The sequence below is a fragment of the Pygoscelis adeliae genome, unplaced genomic scaffold (assembly GCF_000699105.1).
Source record: "Pygoscelis adeliae isolate BGI_AS28 unplaced genomic scaffold, ASM69910v1 Scaffold543, whole genome shotgun sequence".
Taxonomy (NCBI): Eukaryota; Metazoa; Chordata; class Aves; order Sphenisciformes; family Spheniscidae; genus Pygoscelis; species Pygoscelis adeliae.
This window is the reverse complement of record NW_008824476.1, coordinates 32,167-47,433: the sequence shown is the minus strand read 5'-3', so window position 1 is coordinate 47,433 and position 15,267 is coordinate 32,167. Positions and strand designations below refer to the sequence as shown.

The 15,267-nt window shown below is 42.2% G+C and overlaps 1 protein-coding gene across 2 annotated transcripts in view; it reads left to right on the top strand.

Moving 5' to 3' along the window:
* Positions 1–15,267, top strand: part of TOM1L2 (target of myb1-like 2 (chicken)) — a 58,374-nt gene that overhangs the window by 20,957 nt on the left and 22,150 nt on the right. For both annotated transcript variants that reach the window (XM_009321406.1, XM_009321405.1), the window contains exons 4-10: positions 1,081–1,230; positions 5,591–5,725; positions 6,704–6,862; positions 7,640–7,756; positions 10,435–10,568; positions 13,029–13,077; positions 14,199–14,322. In XM_009321406.1, coding sequence (XP_009319681.1) covers positions 1,081–1,230; positions 5,591–5,725; positions 6,704–6,862; positions 7,640–7,756; positions 10,435–10,568; positions 13,029–13,077; positions 14,199–14,322 — 868 coding nt within the window. The remainder of the gene's footprint in view (positions 1–1,080; positions 1,231–5,590; positions 5,726–6,703; positions 6,863–7,639; positions 7,757–10,434; positions 10,569–13,028; positions 13,078–14,198; positions 14,323–15,267) is intronic.

Sequence of the window (15,267 nt, the reverse complement as noted above, 5' to 3'; positions counted from 1 at the left end):
TAGGGGTTTCCTGGGTAATGCAGCACTCCTGAACGCGCGGTGCTGGGCAGGCTCTGCGCCGGAGCAGTCTGAGGAATGAGCAGCAGTAACTAGATCGAGTTATACTGCTGTGGGTAGGTGATCTGTATGATTCTTTCACACAGCTCTTGTTGCATCTCCCTGATGAAGCGTGACTGTACTTTCTGTCTTCTTGCCATTTCCTATCCTGGATTGTCATTTTGACAGATTACCAAAGACCAAACCATAAGATTATCCATTGTGCAGGAAAGAGCCGAAATTCATCAGGAATGAGTCCATGTCATCAGGGCTGATGAAAGTAGCTGAAGTAGGAGAGTAATTACAGACTCCTCAGATACAGAGTCGCAGTGGTTATTAGGCATGGCTGTAAGGAGAAGTGACGCATTGGATTTATCTCCATGCTAATCATGTTCTTCAGAGAAAAATCAACAGCTGTTCTTCCATGGCAGTTGAATGGCAAGTGGAAGGTGCCTCTAGCTAGGCTGCAGGGGGAAAATGTGTCAAAGTATAACCTGTCAGAGCATTCACAAGGGAGTGTTTTGAATGAGTGGAGATCATTCACCTGAATTCCCAACTCTAAAACATGGCTTACAGCTCAGAGCAAGCGGGTCCAGCTGTGTTCCAGGTACATAGAAAATGGTGGCGTGCCACAGCACGATAATATCTCACTGTGACAGGATGTCCTCTGTCTTACCTGCTCCTGATGTGATGCTGTATACTTAGCTGTTCAGCTGTGCAGGTTGGAAAGTTCTGCTTTGAAAAAGAAGAAACTTTATATTTCTTTACCTTGAAAACAGGCAAAGGTAGATTGCAAAAGTGCTCAATATGTTAAGTGGGTGAGATACGTCTAAATGTGTGTGTAGAGAAGGAAGCTTTTTGGTAAAATTGGAAAAGAAAAGAAGAATTAAGAGTATAAGTGTATTTTCTCCTCTGACTTCGAAAGTTTTCTTCCTCCCATTGAAAGTTTTAAATAAAAAAGCAAAATTGGAAACCAACCACATAGGTGCTGTGTGTGTGATCAAGCTTTGCTCCAACAATGAATGTTTTTTTGTGTGTGTGTAGGTGTTGGAGACCTGTGTGAAGAACTGTGGCCATCGTTTTCATGTCTTAGTGGCAAACCGTGACTTCATAGATGGTGTTCTGGTGAAAATCATCTCACCCAAGAATAATCCCCCCACTATTGTACAGGATAAAGTACTAGCACTGATTCAGGTACACAACTTGTCTCTGCTTCCATATGTTGCTGCCTGAAATAAGGACTGTTTGCTTCAATGCTACGCATTGCTAAACATGCTGTCATCATTAAAAATGTGGCAAGTTTTTTATATGTAAAAACAAACAGTATATCCAGATTGGCAGGGAAGAGCAGACATGCACAGCAATAGATATTTTATCCAGGGAGAAATGTCTGGATTCTATTTAGAGAGATACCACTCTACTCTAAAGAAGAGGACTTAAATTGCAAAGCCATCCATTTATCTTTTATTAACAGTCAAATCTAGGAGCTGGAGACCTGCTTCTGTGATGGGCTTGTCATCTGAGGCCAGGAAATTTTAGAGGATCACGCTTTTGCTGTCAGTTGTAGTATACTTACCTTTCTGTGTCTGTTTCCCTGACTGTAAAATGGAGCTGTTTCCCTCCATTAGAAAGCATTCTGAATTCCTCTTAAAGATGGTTATAGAAAAGTAAATGACCGTATAGGAGTTAAAATGGTTTTGGTGTCTTTTCTCTGGTTATTGTGCAGTAAAAGTGCACTGTCAGGTCCTTGTCTGCAGTGGGGAAGCTCAGACACAGGCCTGTCTGCCACTTCTCCTTCTGTGCAGCATAACAATAAACAGCCATGTTAATTCCACAAACCATTAGCAACACATGAGGAAACATTGGTGCCTGCCTGGAGGAAATCTGACAATTATAGGAAGCTTTATCACTAAGCTCCTACAGGCTATTGCATACACCAGAGACTAAAAGACACTGCGTACTTAAAATGATAGAAACCTGCTGCAGTGTTTCTTGTGGGAAGGTATTTACAAATGCGCAGCATAGTTTTCCAAATATACTTCTGATTTTTGTGGCGCAGCATGCAGTTGATTTTCTGCTGGTTTATTTGTTATTTGGATACACAGACAGGACATCGTTAGAGCGTGACAATGTAAATAAGTGATTTCTGAACAGGAAATAGGCTGGGTGGGGGAATTAGGTGGGCGTTGCATTGGGGTCTGTGGGGTCCCTTTATTTCTGGTCTGTGATCTCAAGGCTTTCTAAGGAAATGGCACAAAATTAATGAAATTATTAAAAGCAATTCTTGTGCATCTGACTGAGCCCTTGGGTGTCTGCCTGCTTTGGTGGGAGACTGATGCATGCGGTGACTGGGAGATGAGGTTAAATACTGACCCATAAAGAGAAACTGTGCGTGTTTCTGTACCATTTGCTCTGCTACAGTGTTTTAGAGGATGTTGGTTACGCTGCATCCCGGATTTAAGTGGATTCGCAGTCATCAATGCAACTAAGATGGAAGTGTTTGTAACATAACCAAAAAAAGCTGCAGTCATTGCTTCAGTGTATTAAATGGAGCTTTATCTGAGTAGACTTCGTGCAGTAGAGCTAAAAGCCTCACTCTGGGTACTAAATGCCTTTTGATATAAAAAGCCTGAGAATTACGAAAGTTGCCTGTGGGTGGGTTCTGTTAGCGTCTCTTTAGCTGGAGGTGGTATGGGACTTTGTTTTCCAGATTGCCTGACAAGTTTGGAAAAGCGACTGCAGTCACTCATCTCAGCTGCCCTATTGACACACACACCCAAAATATCCCGTACGTCATGGCCACTTTGCTCAGCTTAGACTTTGCTCTTTAGAGCTCCCCTGCAGTTGGAGTTAACTCCATTCCAGGGGGCTGATCTCTTCTCAGCTCTGCTCCACTAACATCACGTTTATCCCCTTCTGAAGGCTTTTTACTGTTTGGTATCAGGGAATTAATAAGAACGGAAACGAGAGGATTAATAGCAATTGGAAGCATGGAAAAAAGCTGTACAAACAGCATATGTCTTCAACCATACAGCTCTTGTACTCCTGGGCCTTTCCGTAGCAAGGGTAGATAAAGCTGCCATCCAATTTCTTATCTAGAGACTTGACTGTTTTGAGATGTTGGACATCTTGTGTCTCCCTTTCTTAACCTATTTCCCAGTGTACATGAATTAGCGTATACATTGCTTATCCTTCCTTCTTCACCTTGCTAAAAGGCCTTGGAAATATTATTGCTGTGCCTTGGGTAAGAGCTTGCATATCACCTCAGAGTTCATACCACCTTGCTGCCCAGTAGCTGAGCACTGTCATCAAAGATGAATCATGAGGAGACTTTTAGTGACACGGCAAATTCTTTTGAAGGTACATACGTTAAAAAGTGTCCGACACTGGAAAAATTGTCTTGTGATGGTCACTGATTTAGGGGCCAGATTTGCAATGGTATTTCATTAACCTGTTCGGGCATGCTGAGGTGCCAAGTGGGATTTATACAGCAGCATCCTTAAGTATCTACCTTTGATAATCTTGCCCAAAGTCTTAGAAGATCTGAATTCAGTCTCACCTCTGTCATACACCTGTTTGGACAATGGGCAAGTCTCCTAAGCTCTGTGTGTAGCTTCTTATCTGTAAAGTAGAGCTAATATTACTGTTGCCTAGTTGAATTGTAAGCTGTCTAGGACAGGGATTGTCTTACAATGTGTGTAGACAGCACTTAGGACAATAGAGCCCAGTCCTGCTTGTGGCCTCTGAGAGACACGCTAATGTAGATAATGCTCCCAGCTCAGGTGAAGAAGAATACAAATGAAAGTGTCTCCTTTCTCCAGGGAAGAGAGAATATATTAAAAAGGTAGAGTGCAAATGAAGCGAGTTCACTACAACAAAATCTGTAGGAAGCCAGTGAAAGAGGGGATGCATTAGTACATCCTCCTGGGCAAACAAGCCTCATTAAAAGTTGGGGGCAGCGACGCAGCATACTTTTGCCTCTAAGTTTCTTTTGAGTGATTATTAACTAGAGCGTGCCTTGCCTAACATTTTTCACTCTTACTTGCAAATAGAGTTGAAGTGGGGAGCACCATTATGTAGAAGCATCATTCAGATGACCTCTTATGTAAATTGAAAATGCAGAGAAAGTGCAAGAGTAGAGTTACTAGTACAGTCAACATCTCCGTCAGAATTAGGGATGGTTTGGAAGGTCAGTTCCAAGGAAACAGAATGGCTCTTTGCAGTCAGAGCTGTTTTCTCTGGCTCAGATAGGGCTGTTTGGACTTGCACTGTATCAGAGCAGTTGATGCAGTTAATTTACTCTTAACAAAGCTGAGAAGCAAACCCAGAATTTTTAGCTTGCAACTGATAATGGATTGTCTCCTGGGCACATAGGGTAGGAAATGCTTTTTCTTAGAATTGAACAGAATAGGAATGTAAGTTAAATATTAATATTATTTCTTATCTTGTTTTGCTATCTTCGATTTCTCTCCTCTCAAATATAAAAAGTGGTTAAAAACAGCTTTTAAAGTAAAAACAGTCAAAGAACTAGTGTAAAAGTGATGACTAAATGAATTAAGTTCAGAGCCCACACATACGTCTCACAGTAGTTCTGGATCCAGCACACTGATACTCTACCTCACATACGTGGGGGTTTGGGGAATGCTTCCTTTTTAATTGAGTCATAATACTTCAATTTTTCCTTCCCCTAAATTTTTAATGCTTGGCTAATTTCCAGCAAAAGTGAAAGGGGGTAGAGGCTTTCAAGATATTACGCTCCTAGCAGCTTCCTGAGTACGGGAGGCTGGCTAGCGAAGAGAAACACTTAGTACTCCCACTGAAGGAAGAGCTCAAATGTGAATTGAAGTCTTTTTAGACACCGGAGAATTCTTGCGGGAGAGATATTATGAGTGTTCTGGCTGTGGGAAATTCTCTCTTAAACTTGTTCTTTCTGACACACCGCGGCGTCTAAGTGTTGGATGTGGTCTGTAAGAACCCGGGCTTCATTAGTTCTGCTGCTCATGGGACTGCATGTTTCACAACAGAAGAACCTCAGAAACTACCCTTTTTATTTCAGTTTGGTCCAAATAAAATACTGAAGAAAACTTGAGAGCTGTGTTTTTTCCTTTGGCAACAAAGGAGGGTGTTTCACAAAGTAAATTGACGTTACTGAAGATTACTGTATGACTTTATGAATTTTGCTTAGATCAATTTAATCTTCACACAGACTTTTTCTGGTGGGTCATTGGCCATAGAATATGCAAGAAAAGATCAGCATGCAATCACTGCTAAGCAGAGGAGATTGGAAGAGGCTTTCATTCACATTTACAGATTTTGATGATGTCAGGGGCTAGACATAGCTACTGTGCACTGGGTTCCTGTCTATTTTATATTTGAATGAAATGTGTACGTGACTGTTTTAATAATATTTGCAGGATCTTTTAGACCAGGTCTAATGATTACAGCTTCCCTTTGAAGCTGAAATATATGAAAGCTTTTGTAGTGAGTATCTGAGGTCAGGGTGGAGCTGGAACTTCGTTTGGAAGGTTTATGGATAATCCCTCATGTTTTCCAGGCTTGGGCTGATGCCTTTCGAAGTAGCCCTGATTTAACTGGAGTAGTGCATATTTATGAAGAACTCAAGAGGAAAGGCATAGAGTTTCCCATGGCAGATCTTGATGCTCTGTCTCCAATACACACACCACAAAGGGTAAGCTGCAGCATTGCAATTCCGGGGGTATTTTCCCAAGATGTCTAAGTAGTTGAATAACTACTCTTCTTTCCCCTCCTGTTTCTCTGAATTTGGCTCATTTTCTCACTCCTGGAAGGACTTTTTTAATAGTGAAAGGGCACGCAGGAGAAGCATAATACAGCTGCATTTGACAGGCTGATAACCTAGTGGTATCTCCTCCCTTGGGTCAAACATCAGCCTGAGAAGAGAAAAGCATTTGGAGGAGGTTTGTACACTTGTCTTGTACCACAAAACCACCAGGCATAAATTTGTTCAGAGAGAGTCCAGCAGGATATATGATTGAGATTTACTTCTTTTGCTCAAAAGTATGGTTGTTTCTGTTGGTGATAACCCTGAAGCAAGGCCTGCCTTGTCTTTTAAAGGTGTACAGAGTCTGAATCTCTCGCTGATCCATGGTAACGTGAGGTCTTCACGCCTCTGAAAAGTTAGGTCTGGAAAGTTGACAGAACTACTGCTAGGAAGTAACTTAATGATCACAGGTGTTCTGATTATTCACTCTGAAAACTGAAGTTAATGAATCTTTGAAGTGGTAAATGCAAGTGATCAAGGACTGAAAGATTACAATTCTTGTGTCAAGATTAATTAAATTCGGTATCTATGTATCATATCATTTTTTGTAAGCCTGCAACTTAATTCCTAGTTTAAAATAATTCAAAATTGTTGGTCTTTGGCTCTTGTTTTTATTTTGCTTCTCACTTTTCTCGTAAAGGTAAATTGACTTAAATGCATGTGGGTTGGGTCAAAAGATACGGGCATGCATTTTTGTTGCAGCCGTCTATTTATGGGCTGGCCCGCCAGTCTGTTCTCGTAACTACACTGACCTTTTCCACAAGGTGCAATTATGTTCTATATTTGAGCATATTTGGCCTGAGGTTGCTGACAAAGCAAGTGCTGTCACAATTCAGCTTTTGAACTCCTGTCTTTCTGATGTGACAGAGTGTTCCTGAAGTTGATCCTGCAGCAAATATGCACAATTCACAGTCTCAGCAAAGGATGAGCACCAGTTCTTATTCTTCTTCATCTCCAACGGCGTATTCTGCTCCTCAGGCCCCAGCTCTGAATGTGTCTGGTCCCATCACTGCTAATTCTGAACAGGTATTGGGATGATGATTCTTTTGAGTGAGGCTCTTTCAGCAGATCAAATTAGAAACCAATTTACAGAGGAACTTTCATTTTAACTCTTTTGACTTTGATTGCCTCCCAGGCCTGGTTCTACTTAGTAATCTTTCCTCCTATTACACCATAAAATCTAGGCTTTCGATTCGTACGTATGGCCTCCTAATGGTGGCCGTTATGAAACCTCACAATCTGATATACCAGTCCACTCAGCGGTTGTGCAGTAGGTTAGCAGTTATTCTCATTAGTCCCCCTCCTTTAAAGGCACAGAATGTCTTGCAGATGCAGGAAGTCTTTCTAACAGGGAGTTCAGTCTGCATCTGTAAGACCCTCGCAAATGCCCTAATATAGGATCTTCTTTTCTCTCTGCAAAGGTAATAACTTGAGAGCCAAAGATCCTGCTCAAAAGTTGTACATCTTTCCCCACATTTGAGTGAGGCACGCAAGGTGTACTGCAGCCAAGGTCTGTGTTTAGCTGCTGTTTTCAATTGTTTCCCTTCCATACAAGCCTAGCACATCTGGGTTTGTGATGGCAGTGAGTGGTTCCTCAAAGTTCTTTCCTTTTTCTGTTGCTTTTCTAAAATTCTCTCCTGGGTAAACTTTTTATCTTTACATTTTTTTTTCCCTGCTAGAATGTCTGGAGCCTCAGATATCAAGTCAGACAGAACCAGAGATATCACAGAGTCAGTTCTTGAAAATTATCTGCTTAAACCAAAAGATTATGCAGTATTTTGCTGTCTTTTTACCCCAATTTAGATTGCCCGGCTCCGCAGTGAACTGGATATTGTTCGTGGGAATACAAAAGTGATGTCTGAAATGCTGACAGAAATGGTACCTGGACAAGAGGATTCCTCAGACCTTGAGTTACTCCAGGTAACAGTTTCCTAGCGAAGATGATTCTAATCCTTTCTGTGCTTGAGTTTTTCTGGGGGGTGTGTTTTTTGTTGTGGTTCACTGCCTTGGTTTTACAAAATTAATGTGGACTGCGCTTGACCCTGGTTAGTCTCATCACTTGATGTTCTTCATTTGTTAAAGCTTCCAGTGACAAGGATTTCCTAACTTCCCTTGAAACTTGTTCCAGTGCTTTCTCCTCCATGTAGCTATTTTTTCCCAATGTTGAATATAAGGTCTCCTTTACCACAAAGCAGCTTAAAATTGCGATAGGCTTTATAAGTCCTGAGCATTTCTGCTTCTTTTACATCCTCCATCATCACTTGTACAGTGGCAAAACATTCCTGGTCACTATGCAAGAAAAAAACACTCCATGTTTCCAGCTGGGCTAAATATTGCCAAGGGTCTGTGGATTCTCTGCCACTCAAAATCTTATATATGAACTAACTGATTTTTCCAGAAGATGTGCTATAGCTTCTCCTGAAGGTAGTGGCTTAAGGCAGGCGCTCAGGCAAAGTTTCATGCTGTCCGGAGGGTTAGACTGGGTAAACAGAAGGGCTTGCTTTGCTGCAAAGTCTCAATCCAGTGCAGCATTTATTATCTCAAAAGGGAAAACAAGTTTTAGTTGAGCTCATGTCTCAGGCTTCATACCTGTTTCCCCAGGCCAGTGGTAGCGGGGTGCCCTTTTGTCTGAGGAAAGTAATACAGTACCACATGCAACACAGATGAGGAATACTGTGGTCTAGCATTCCAGCTGCTGCCCTTAACATGGTATTTGCCTTTCCATAGCTTCAGAAATAGGCTTCTGTTTTGATCTTCCAGCAGGGAGGATGGGCTCCCACAGCAGTACATTTGGAGGAAGGCAGGGAATTGCTCTCTGTGATACATCAGAGTTTGAAATCCATCCAAAAACTGGTCTCTCCCATGCAGTGGTATTGTGCGTTTGTCTCAGAGCCATCATGGCAGCTGATGAGAGGCTTTGCAATAAAGAGCCTTTCAGTTACTGCCCATTTGGGTCGGACTGCTCAAAACAAAAGAAGCTTCCAGGAAACCACGACAGACCAAAACAGCGTAGAACAGTTTGCTTACATTCAGAAACAACTTCTAACATCTTGACAGCGTAACCTTACAGCATAGCTTTAAGGTGAAAGAACTTGATCATAAAATGGAGTGACAGCAGCGATTCTTTATTCCAACTGGTTCCTTTCTTTGACTGATGCGTCCTAAATCTGAATCACAGAGCTGGGGAGAACCCGGTTTTGATCACAAAGGATGGTTAGTCTTTTGAAAGCTGTGAGCCGGGTGCTGCATGCAAGGACTCCTTGCTTTGAGGTTTATATAGCCCTCCTCCTTAAACAATTCCTGACATTTTCTCCAACAATCAAATGTAAACAGCTTGCTGGAGAGCCAGCTCTGAGCAGAATAGATAGGTACTGTCAGCCCTCTCGGAAAGGCAGCAAACAAACCTCTGAAATGTCACAATCTGCTTCTAAAGTGATGGGATCAAAACTGACATTGGAGAACACATTCCTCAAGCTGTTAAGGCAGCTGGATTGCACTAGGTGAAATTTATCCAGAGCTTAGGATGTCAGACCAAGCAAGGAAAACAAACACATTTTTGCTTTCATCCCGAAGGTTGTGTACCAACGAGTCATCCTTGTTTAGTGCTGAATTTTTGCTGTGAAGTGGAGCTGGGGGGGTGGAAGATGACAGAGGGACATGCTTTAGTTGAAATGTCAGTGCTTATTGAAGTAAAACCGTGGGCCTCATCAGTGGCGCCATGCCATATGTCACGTTTCTTCTTGTAGTTCCTCCTCAACATACCGGTTTTGACCTTTGGTCTTGAGCCCTTTCAGGAGTAAAGAATTCTGCTAAGTAATTGGTGATGGAAGAGGTGTCCTGGAAGCACGAGAACTCCTGGTTTAGGCAAACTCAAACCTAGATTTCTTGGCATGGGAGACTTCTAAAATAAATGCCCTTACTCTATATTCTTTAAAATTTTCTTCTGAAACTCCCCACTGCCTTTTTGCTGTCTCTTGTCTGTGGGCTTGTTCAGTTGAAGGGAACGTTTCTGTGTATAGTTCAGTACTGAAGTGTGTGTGCGTGTGTGGGGGGATGCTCATCTCTTCGTGTTCTGCTTCTTGTTGTGTGTTCACCCTCATGTTCTCAGTAGTTGGTAAGTTCTGTGTCCCCAACCCTTCTCTTCCTGCTGTGTAGACACACTTGCTGCCTGTGGTAGCCACGATGAACTTTCTTCCCCACTTGTTCCATCACATGCATCTTTTAGTTTTTAAGGATGATATTGCCAAAAAGAGCAGATTGAATTTTCCTTGAAAGCTCTCTTCTGGAAAGCTGTTGTATTAACATGTTTTATTCTTAAAACAGATCACTAAAATACAGATATTTATTCTGTGGAGTGCTCAGAGTTAAAGAAGAATCAGGATGTTGAATTGTAAATAGGCTCTCAAGGTTTTATGCCATCGTCTCTTGAAGGGCATGTTTGATTAGATGTGCTTTTGGGTGACATTTAATCATGCAAAGATAGACTTGTCTTAGTGTTTCTCAGCTGGGGGATATGTTTGGCTGTGAACAGAGCTCAACTAAATCTACTTATTGCTAGCTGCTTATCAGAATGTGTGTGCACAATGCATTCCTCCTAGGAACTGAACCGAACCTGTAGAGCCATGCAGCAGAGAATTGTGGAGCTTATCTCACGAGTGTCCAATGAAGAAGTCACAGAGGAACTGCTGCATGTGAATGATGATTTAAATAACGTCTTCCTCAGATATGAAAGGTGGGGCACCTTTTCCATCAACTATTTACATTCGTTCTGGGTTTTCACTTAAGTGTAAAATAGGTCTGTTGACAAGAGTTGGCCATCTGGGCCAATGGTTCAGCGTGACAAAACGCAGAGAACCAAACCACAGAAAGCATTTACAAAGTCTTTTTATGGTCATTTGTGGTAACAGTCTTGTTTCAGTTGTTTCCTTTAATACTATGATTTATTTTTTTTTGTCCTAGCCATTGAATTTTTGTGGGGCATATCCATAAAATGCAAGGCATTGTGCAAAACTCTCTGAACTAGCAGAGACTTGAGTCTGCAAGTCCCTGTCGTGCGGTGCTGCACAGATGTAGGGACTTGGGACCAAAAATAGCACAGCCACAGTCGCTAGTTCCACTTGGTAGCCTGGGCTCTGCACAAATGCTTGTGCTGCTTCCTGGGTTAGGGAGGCTCCCGCGAACTCTCTCTGTCTCCTGATCTCCGAGCTTTCTAGTTCCAGTACTGGTGCAAGGGGAGCTGCCTGAGGTGGGCGTGACCTTCGTGCATGTAAGGGTTTTGTTTTTAAGTAGCACTTAAAATCTTGAAAAAAGCCTGTCTTGCGTGGAGCTGAGGTTTTGAAGGGTTGGTCTGCGCGAATCGTCCCCGGGGGCAGGACTTGGGTCATAGGACTTTCAACACACGTTAGACAAAGGCGCTGTCAGCCACATCTGCTGCAGTAGGTGACACGTGATACAAGCAGTCTTGGGAAAGTTTAATCTTCCCCTTAATGACAGGCCTGGGGAGTGAGGCACTAAAGAGTACCCTTTGTTCCTCGCTCTTAGCACAGGGCTTTGTTTCTCAAGCCTTTAAAAATAAATTAGACTCTAGATCTGTGAATCTGTGCTGTCACGGCAAAGGCTGGAAAGAAGACTCAGTGGCCTCGATTTTGTCTTTGATTTAGGTGCTCAGAGGAGGTTGGGGCAAACTTTGAAACAAATGCTGGCTTTTTATGTGAAATGGAACGTGTTTCATGCACAAGCATGATTCTACAAGTGGCGGAGTGTAACTGTCACTGAGGCTTAGTCTGGTCACCCTTAATATTTTTTCTATTTTCCTCCATCTGCGACTTCGCTGATTGGGGCTAATGTATTTGTAGTCATTATACACTGAAAGGTGAGCTGAGTGATGTTAGCAAGCTATTTGTGGTAGAATAGCTGCACTGGTCTGAGCGTTTCAATAAATTCCAGTTCCTCCTCTGCTATTCCAAAAGCTCCACATTCATCACGCTGATTTCTTGTACGGGTACCGAGCTCTGTCAGTGACTCAAGCAGGAGCTCTGGCCTTCGCTGTGAAGCTTTGGATGTAAATGAACGTGTGGTTCATAAGCCTTTTGGGTGAGAAATATGAGGTGGGAGGTGTCTTAGGTTTCCAGCTAAGGGAGCTGGATTTCCAGTAACAGTAGACACCCACAGTTTCCTAAAATTGAAATTTGGGCCTGAATTTGTTTTTGCTGCCTTTTAAGTCTGCATTTTCCTCTGTTACATTAAGAAAACATTTTAGTTTCCTTGAGATTCCCTGTTGTATTTTGTCCATCTGGGAGAAAACCCACAGGACTATATGAATACTATGGGTTTTTTACTAAACAGAGAGATTACATCTGAAACTACTTTTAAATGAGGAAAAAACTTCAGAGAAATCATGATGCTTTTCCTGGTAAGGAAGGAGATTGGACTGGCCTCAGACAGGCCTTGGGAGGAGGTAGTTCCCCCTGCCTTTTCTGAGTTCATGAAGGCTAGATTTAGGTTTGCAGCCCCAGATGCACACCTGGTTGGGGAAGGAGTAGACAAGAGACCAGATCTTGACTAGCCAGACTTCTTCCCCTAAGTAGTATGAGGATTTTTATCCAACATCATTAATTTTCATTCTTGGAAAGTACCAACCTATTTGAACATAGGCTCTGACGATCCTTGAGCTGACCCAGAATGTTTTAGAAAATGAATTTGCTAAGCATTTTTTCTCTTGCCATGTGCTGCCTGGGTAGGGCTGTGCTAGCATGCATATGGCTTCTCATTTACATGTATTGCAGCAAGAGGGAGCTGTTAAGTGGGAGTAGGACTTGCTGCAGTGCTCAGCTAATTTAGCTGGCAGCATCAATCTTGCTGCAGTTCCTCCTGTCCCTTGGCTAACAGAATAGTCTATCACGAAGCACTTAATGAAAAAATCCAAAGACAAATCCTACAGTGTTTTTCAGGCATGTGTGTGCTGCAAGATCAGATGAGTCAACTTAATATCCACGTTTGCCAAGAATGCAACTTCTGTAACTATTCTCCCTTTGTCCTAGCTTGGAGTGAAAGCTTTCAGGGTTCCCTCTTGAACCAACGAAAACTAAGTTCAGTGGCAAGCGTGTCATGGCTTTGTTGTAAACTCATGTTTTTCATAGTTTATTGGTGGCTTTGATAGTCCATGTTGGTTTTTTGTTTTTTTTCTAAACAGATTTGAACGATACAGATCAGGACGTTCAACACAAAATGCCAGCAATGGAGTAAGTACCTAACTCCATTTATTGTATCAGCAGCCTCACCATGCTAGCCGTACTGATATCACTAGTATCAGACTTCTTATCTGTCCAGCCCTGCGTCCTGCCTGTAGTGGCTAATAGTGGATACCAGGAAAAGAGTGTAAGAATGTGGCAGGCCTCAAGTGACAACTTTTAGCTCAGGAAGACACGACACTAAAACATCTCTGTGTTTACAATCCTTGATGGATTTTCTTTCCTTTATTAATTTTTTTGATTGCTTTTGAGTCCGTGCAGACTTTAGGCATTCATAATGTCCTTAAGGAGCGAGTTCCACAGTTTCACTACACATTTTTACATATTTATGTGGGTGTGTATATATAATAAATATTTTGTTTACATTTGAACAAGTCACTTAATGATTTTTATTTGATCCACCTAATTCTTCTTCACTGTGTCTTACAATACCACTGTTCAGATTCATTTTCTTCATGCCACTCATAATTTTAGGAACCTCTCATCTCCTTTTTCAGCAGCTCCTTTCCAAGCTGAAGAGTTACAGTTCTAATTATTCTTTCAATGAAAACTATTTTATAGTTGTTTTATAGTGTTCGAGATCTGAGTTCATGATGAATTCATACGTGGCACTATTACATTTTCTATTTTGCTTTCTTCTAACAATTTCCACTATTTACTTTGCCTGTTTGAGCGCCACTTCTACTGCAGTGTGATGCAAACTTCATCACAGGCTCTGCATTGTAACTTTAGTCACAAAAAATAAGTTTTGTTTCTGAAAACAGTTGATACCTAATGCGGAAGATGTTAGCAAATTCAGTTTGACTTAGATCTGATGTTGGTCCGGTGCTAAAAGAGGTGGAGAACAGAGACACATGAGCTAAATCTGAAGAGATGCAGATGACCTCCGGGAGAGTTCCCTGCTGTGCTGAGCAGTCAAACTTGAGGTTTTTTTGGTGGCTGACCCTTTTTATTCTGCACTTATCACTGTGGTATCCAAGAGACTGGTCCATTTGGCAGTGTGCGAGAGAGATCTTTTTAGGAAGCACCCATTATTTTTTGGTGTTTAATGTTGCACTGCAAGAAGAAATCTTTGGCATGTGTAACTCGCTGTGTTTTTTGTGTCCCAACAGGTACTGAATGAGGTGACAGAAGATAACTTAATAGATTTGGGTCCCGGCTCTCCAGCTGTAGTGAGCCCAATGGTCGGAAGCTCAGCACCCCCGTCTTCACTTTCTTCACAGCTTGCAGGGCTTGGTGAGTACCTGGTCTAAATAGTGCTGATGAACGTGAGGCTGCAATGCACGGACTTTTTCAAGCCTGACCAGTCTGTGAGCCTTGAACAGCATGTGGGGGCTGCTACGCAATCTAGGTGTGTGAGTGCGGGAGCAAGTCTGAGCGGTTGCTGAGGTCCCTGTGACCAACCTGAACACTTAGTACAAGCTCTTATCGCAGTGGGCTGTTGGGATTTACGAGGAGCCATTTTCCTCTTTCATTGGTGGGTCAGGGAGTTTCTGCTCCCTTTGGCTCTCCACTACCTGATTAACGTTGCCATGTAACCTTCAGAAGGTTTGGGTACATGGCTTACAGGATTAGGAAGGCTTTCCCACTCCCCTGCACTGTAGCCATCTGTAATTGGGAACCAGCCTGACACAAAGGGAGGGATTTGTTAACCAAAGGGGAGAGTGAAGGAAAGGATGCAGGTTCTCATTCATGGTAAAACTTGTGCTACTGGTCTTATTTCTGCATAGGTATAGCTCTCCGTGAAATCAGACTGGTGAATGTTCTTGATTCCCCTTCTACAAGTGATATTTGAAATCTTTGGATGAAAGGTTTTATGAAACTGTTAGGTATTTTACATTAAATCAAACCAAAGATATGATATGATCGCTTGATTTGACTGAAGGTTCTCCACCTCTTTCAGCACTGCACCAATATCATATCACTTGATCTGAAACTATTGATTTCACAGTCAGTAGCTAAGAGACAACATTGTAGAGAAGATGAGTATCCATGCCCCAAATTTTGGACCATGTTAGTGAATAGTAAATATCTCAGGATGAGATTGGCAGCAGGTGCACACCAATTCCCAAATGTTGGCATCTCGATGAGGAATACTTACAGTGTGGTGCTTCCAGGAGGATTAAGACCATCTCTACATTTGTCCTTTAAGAAATGCATAATTAGCAGCCTCCAGCCTCT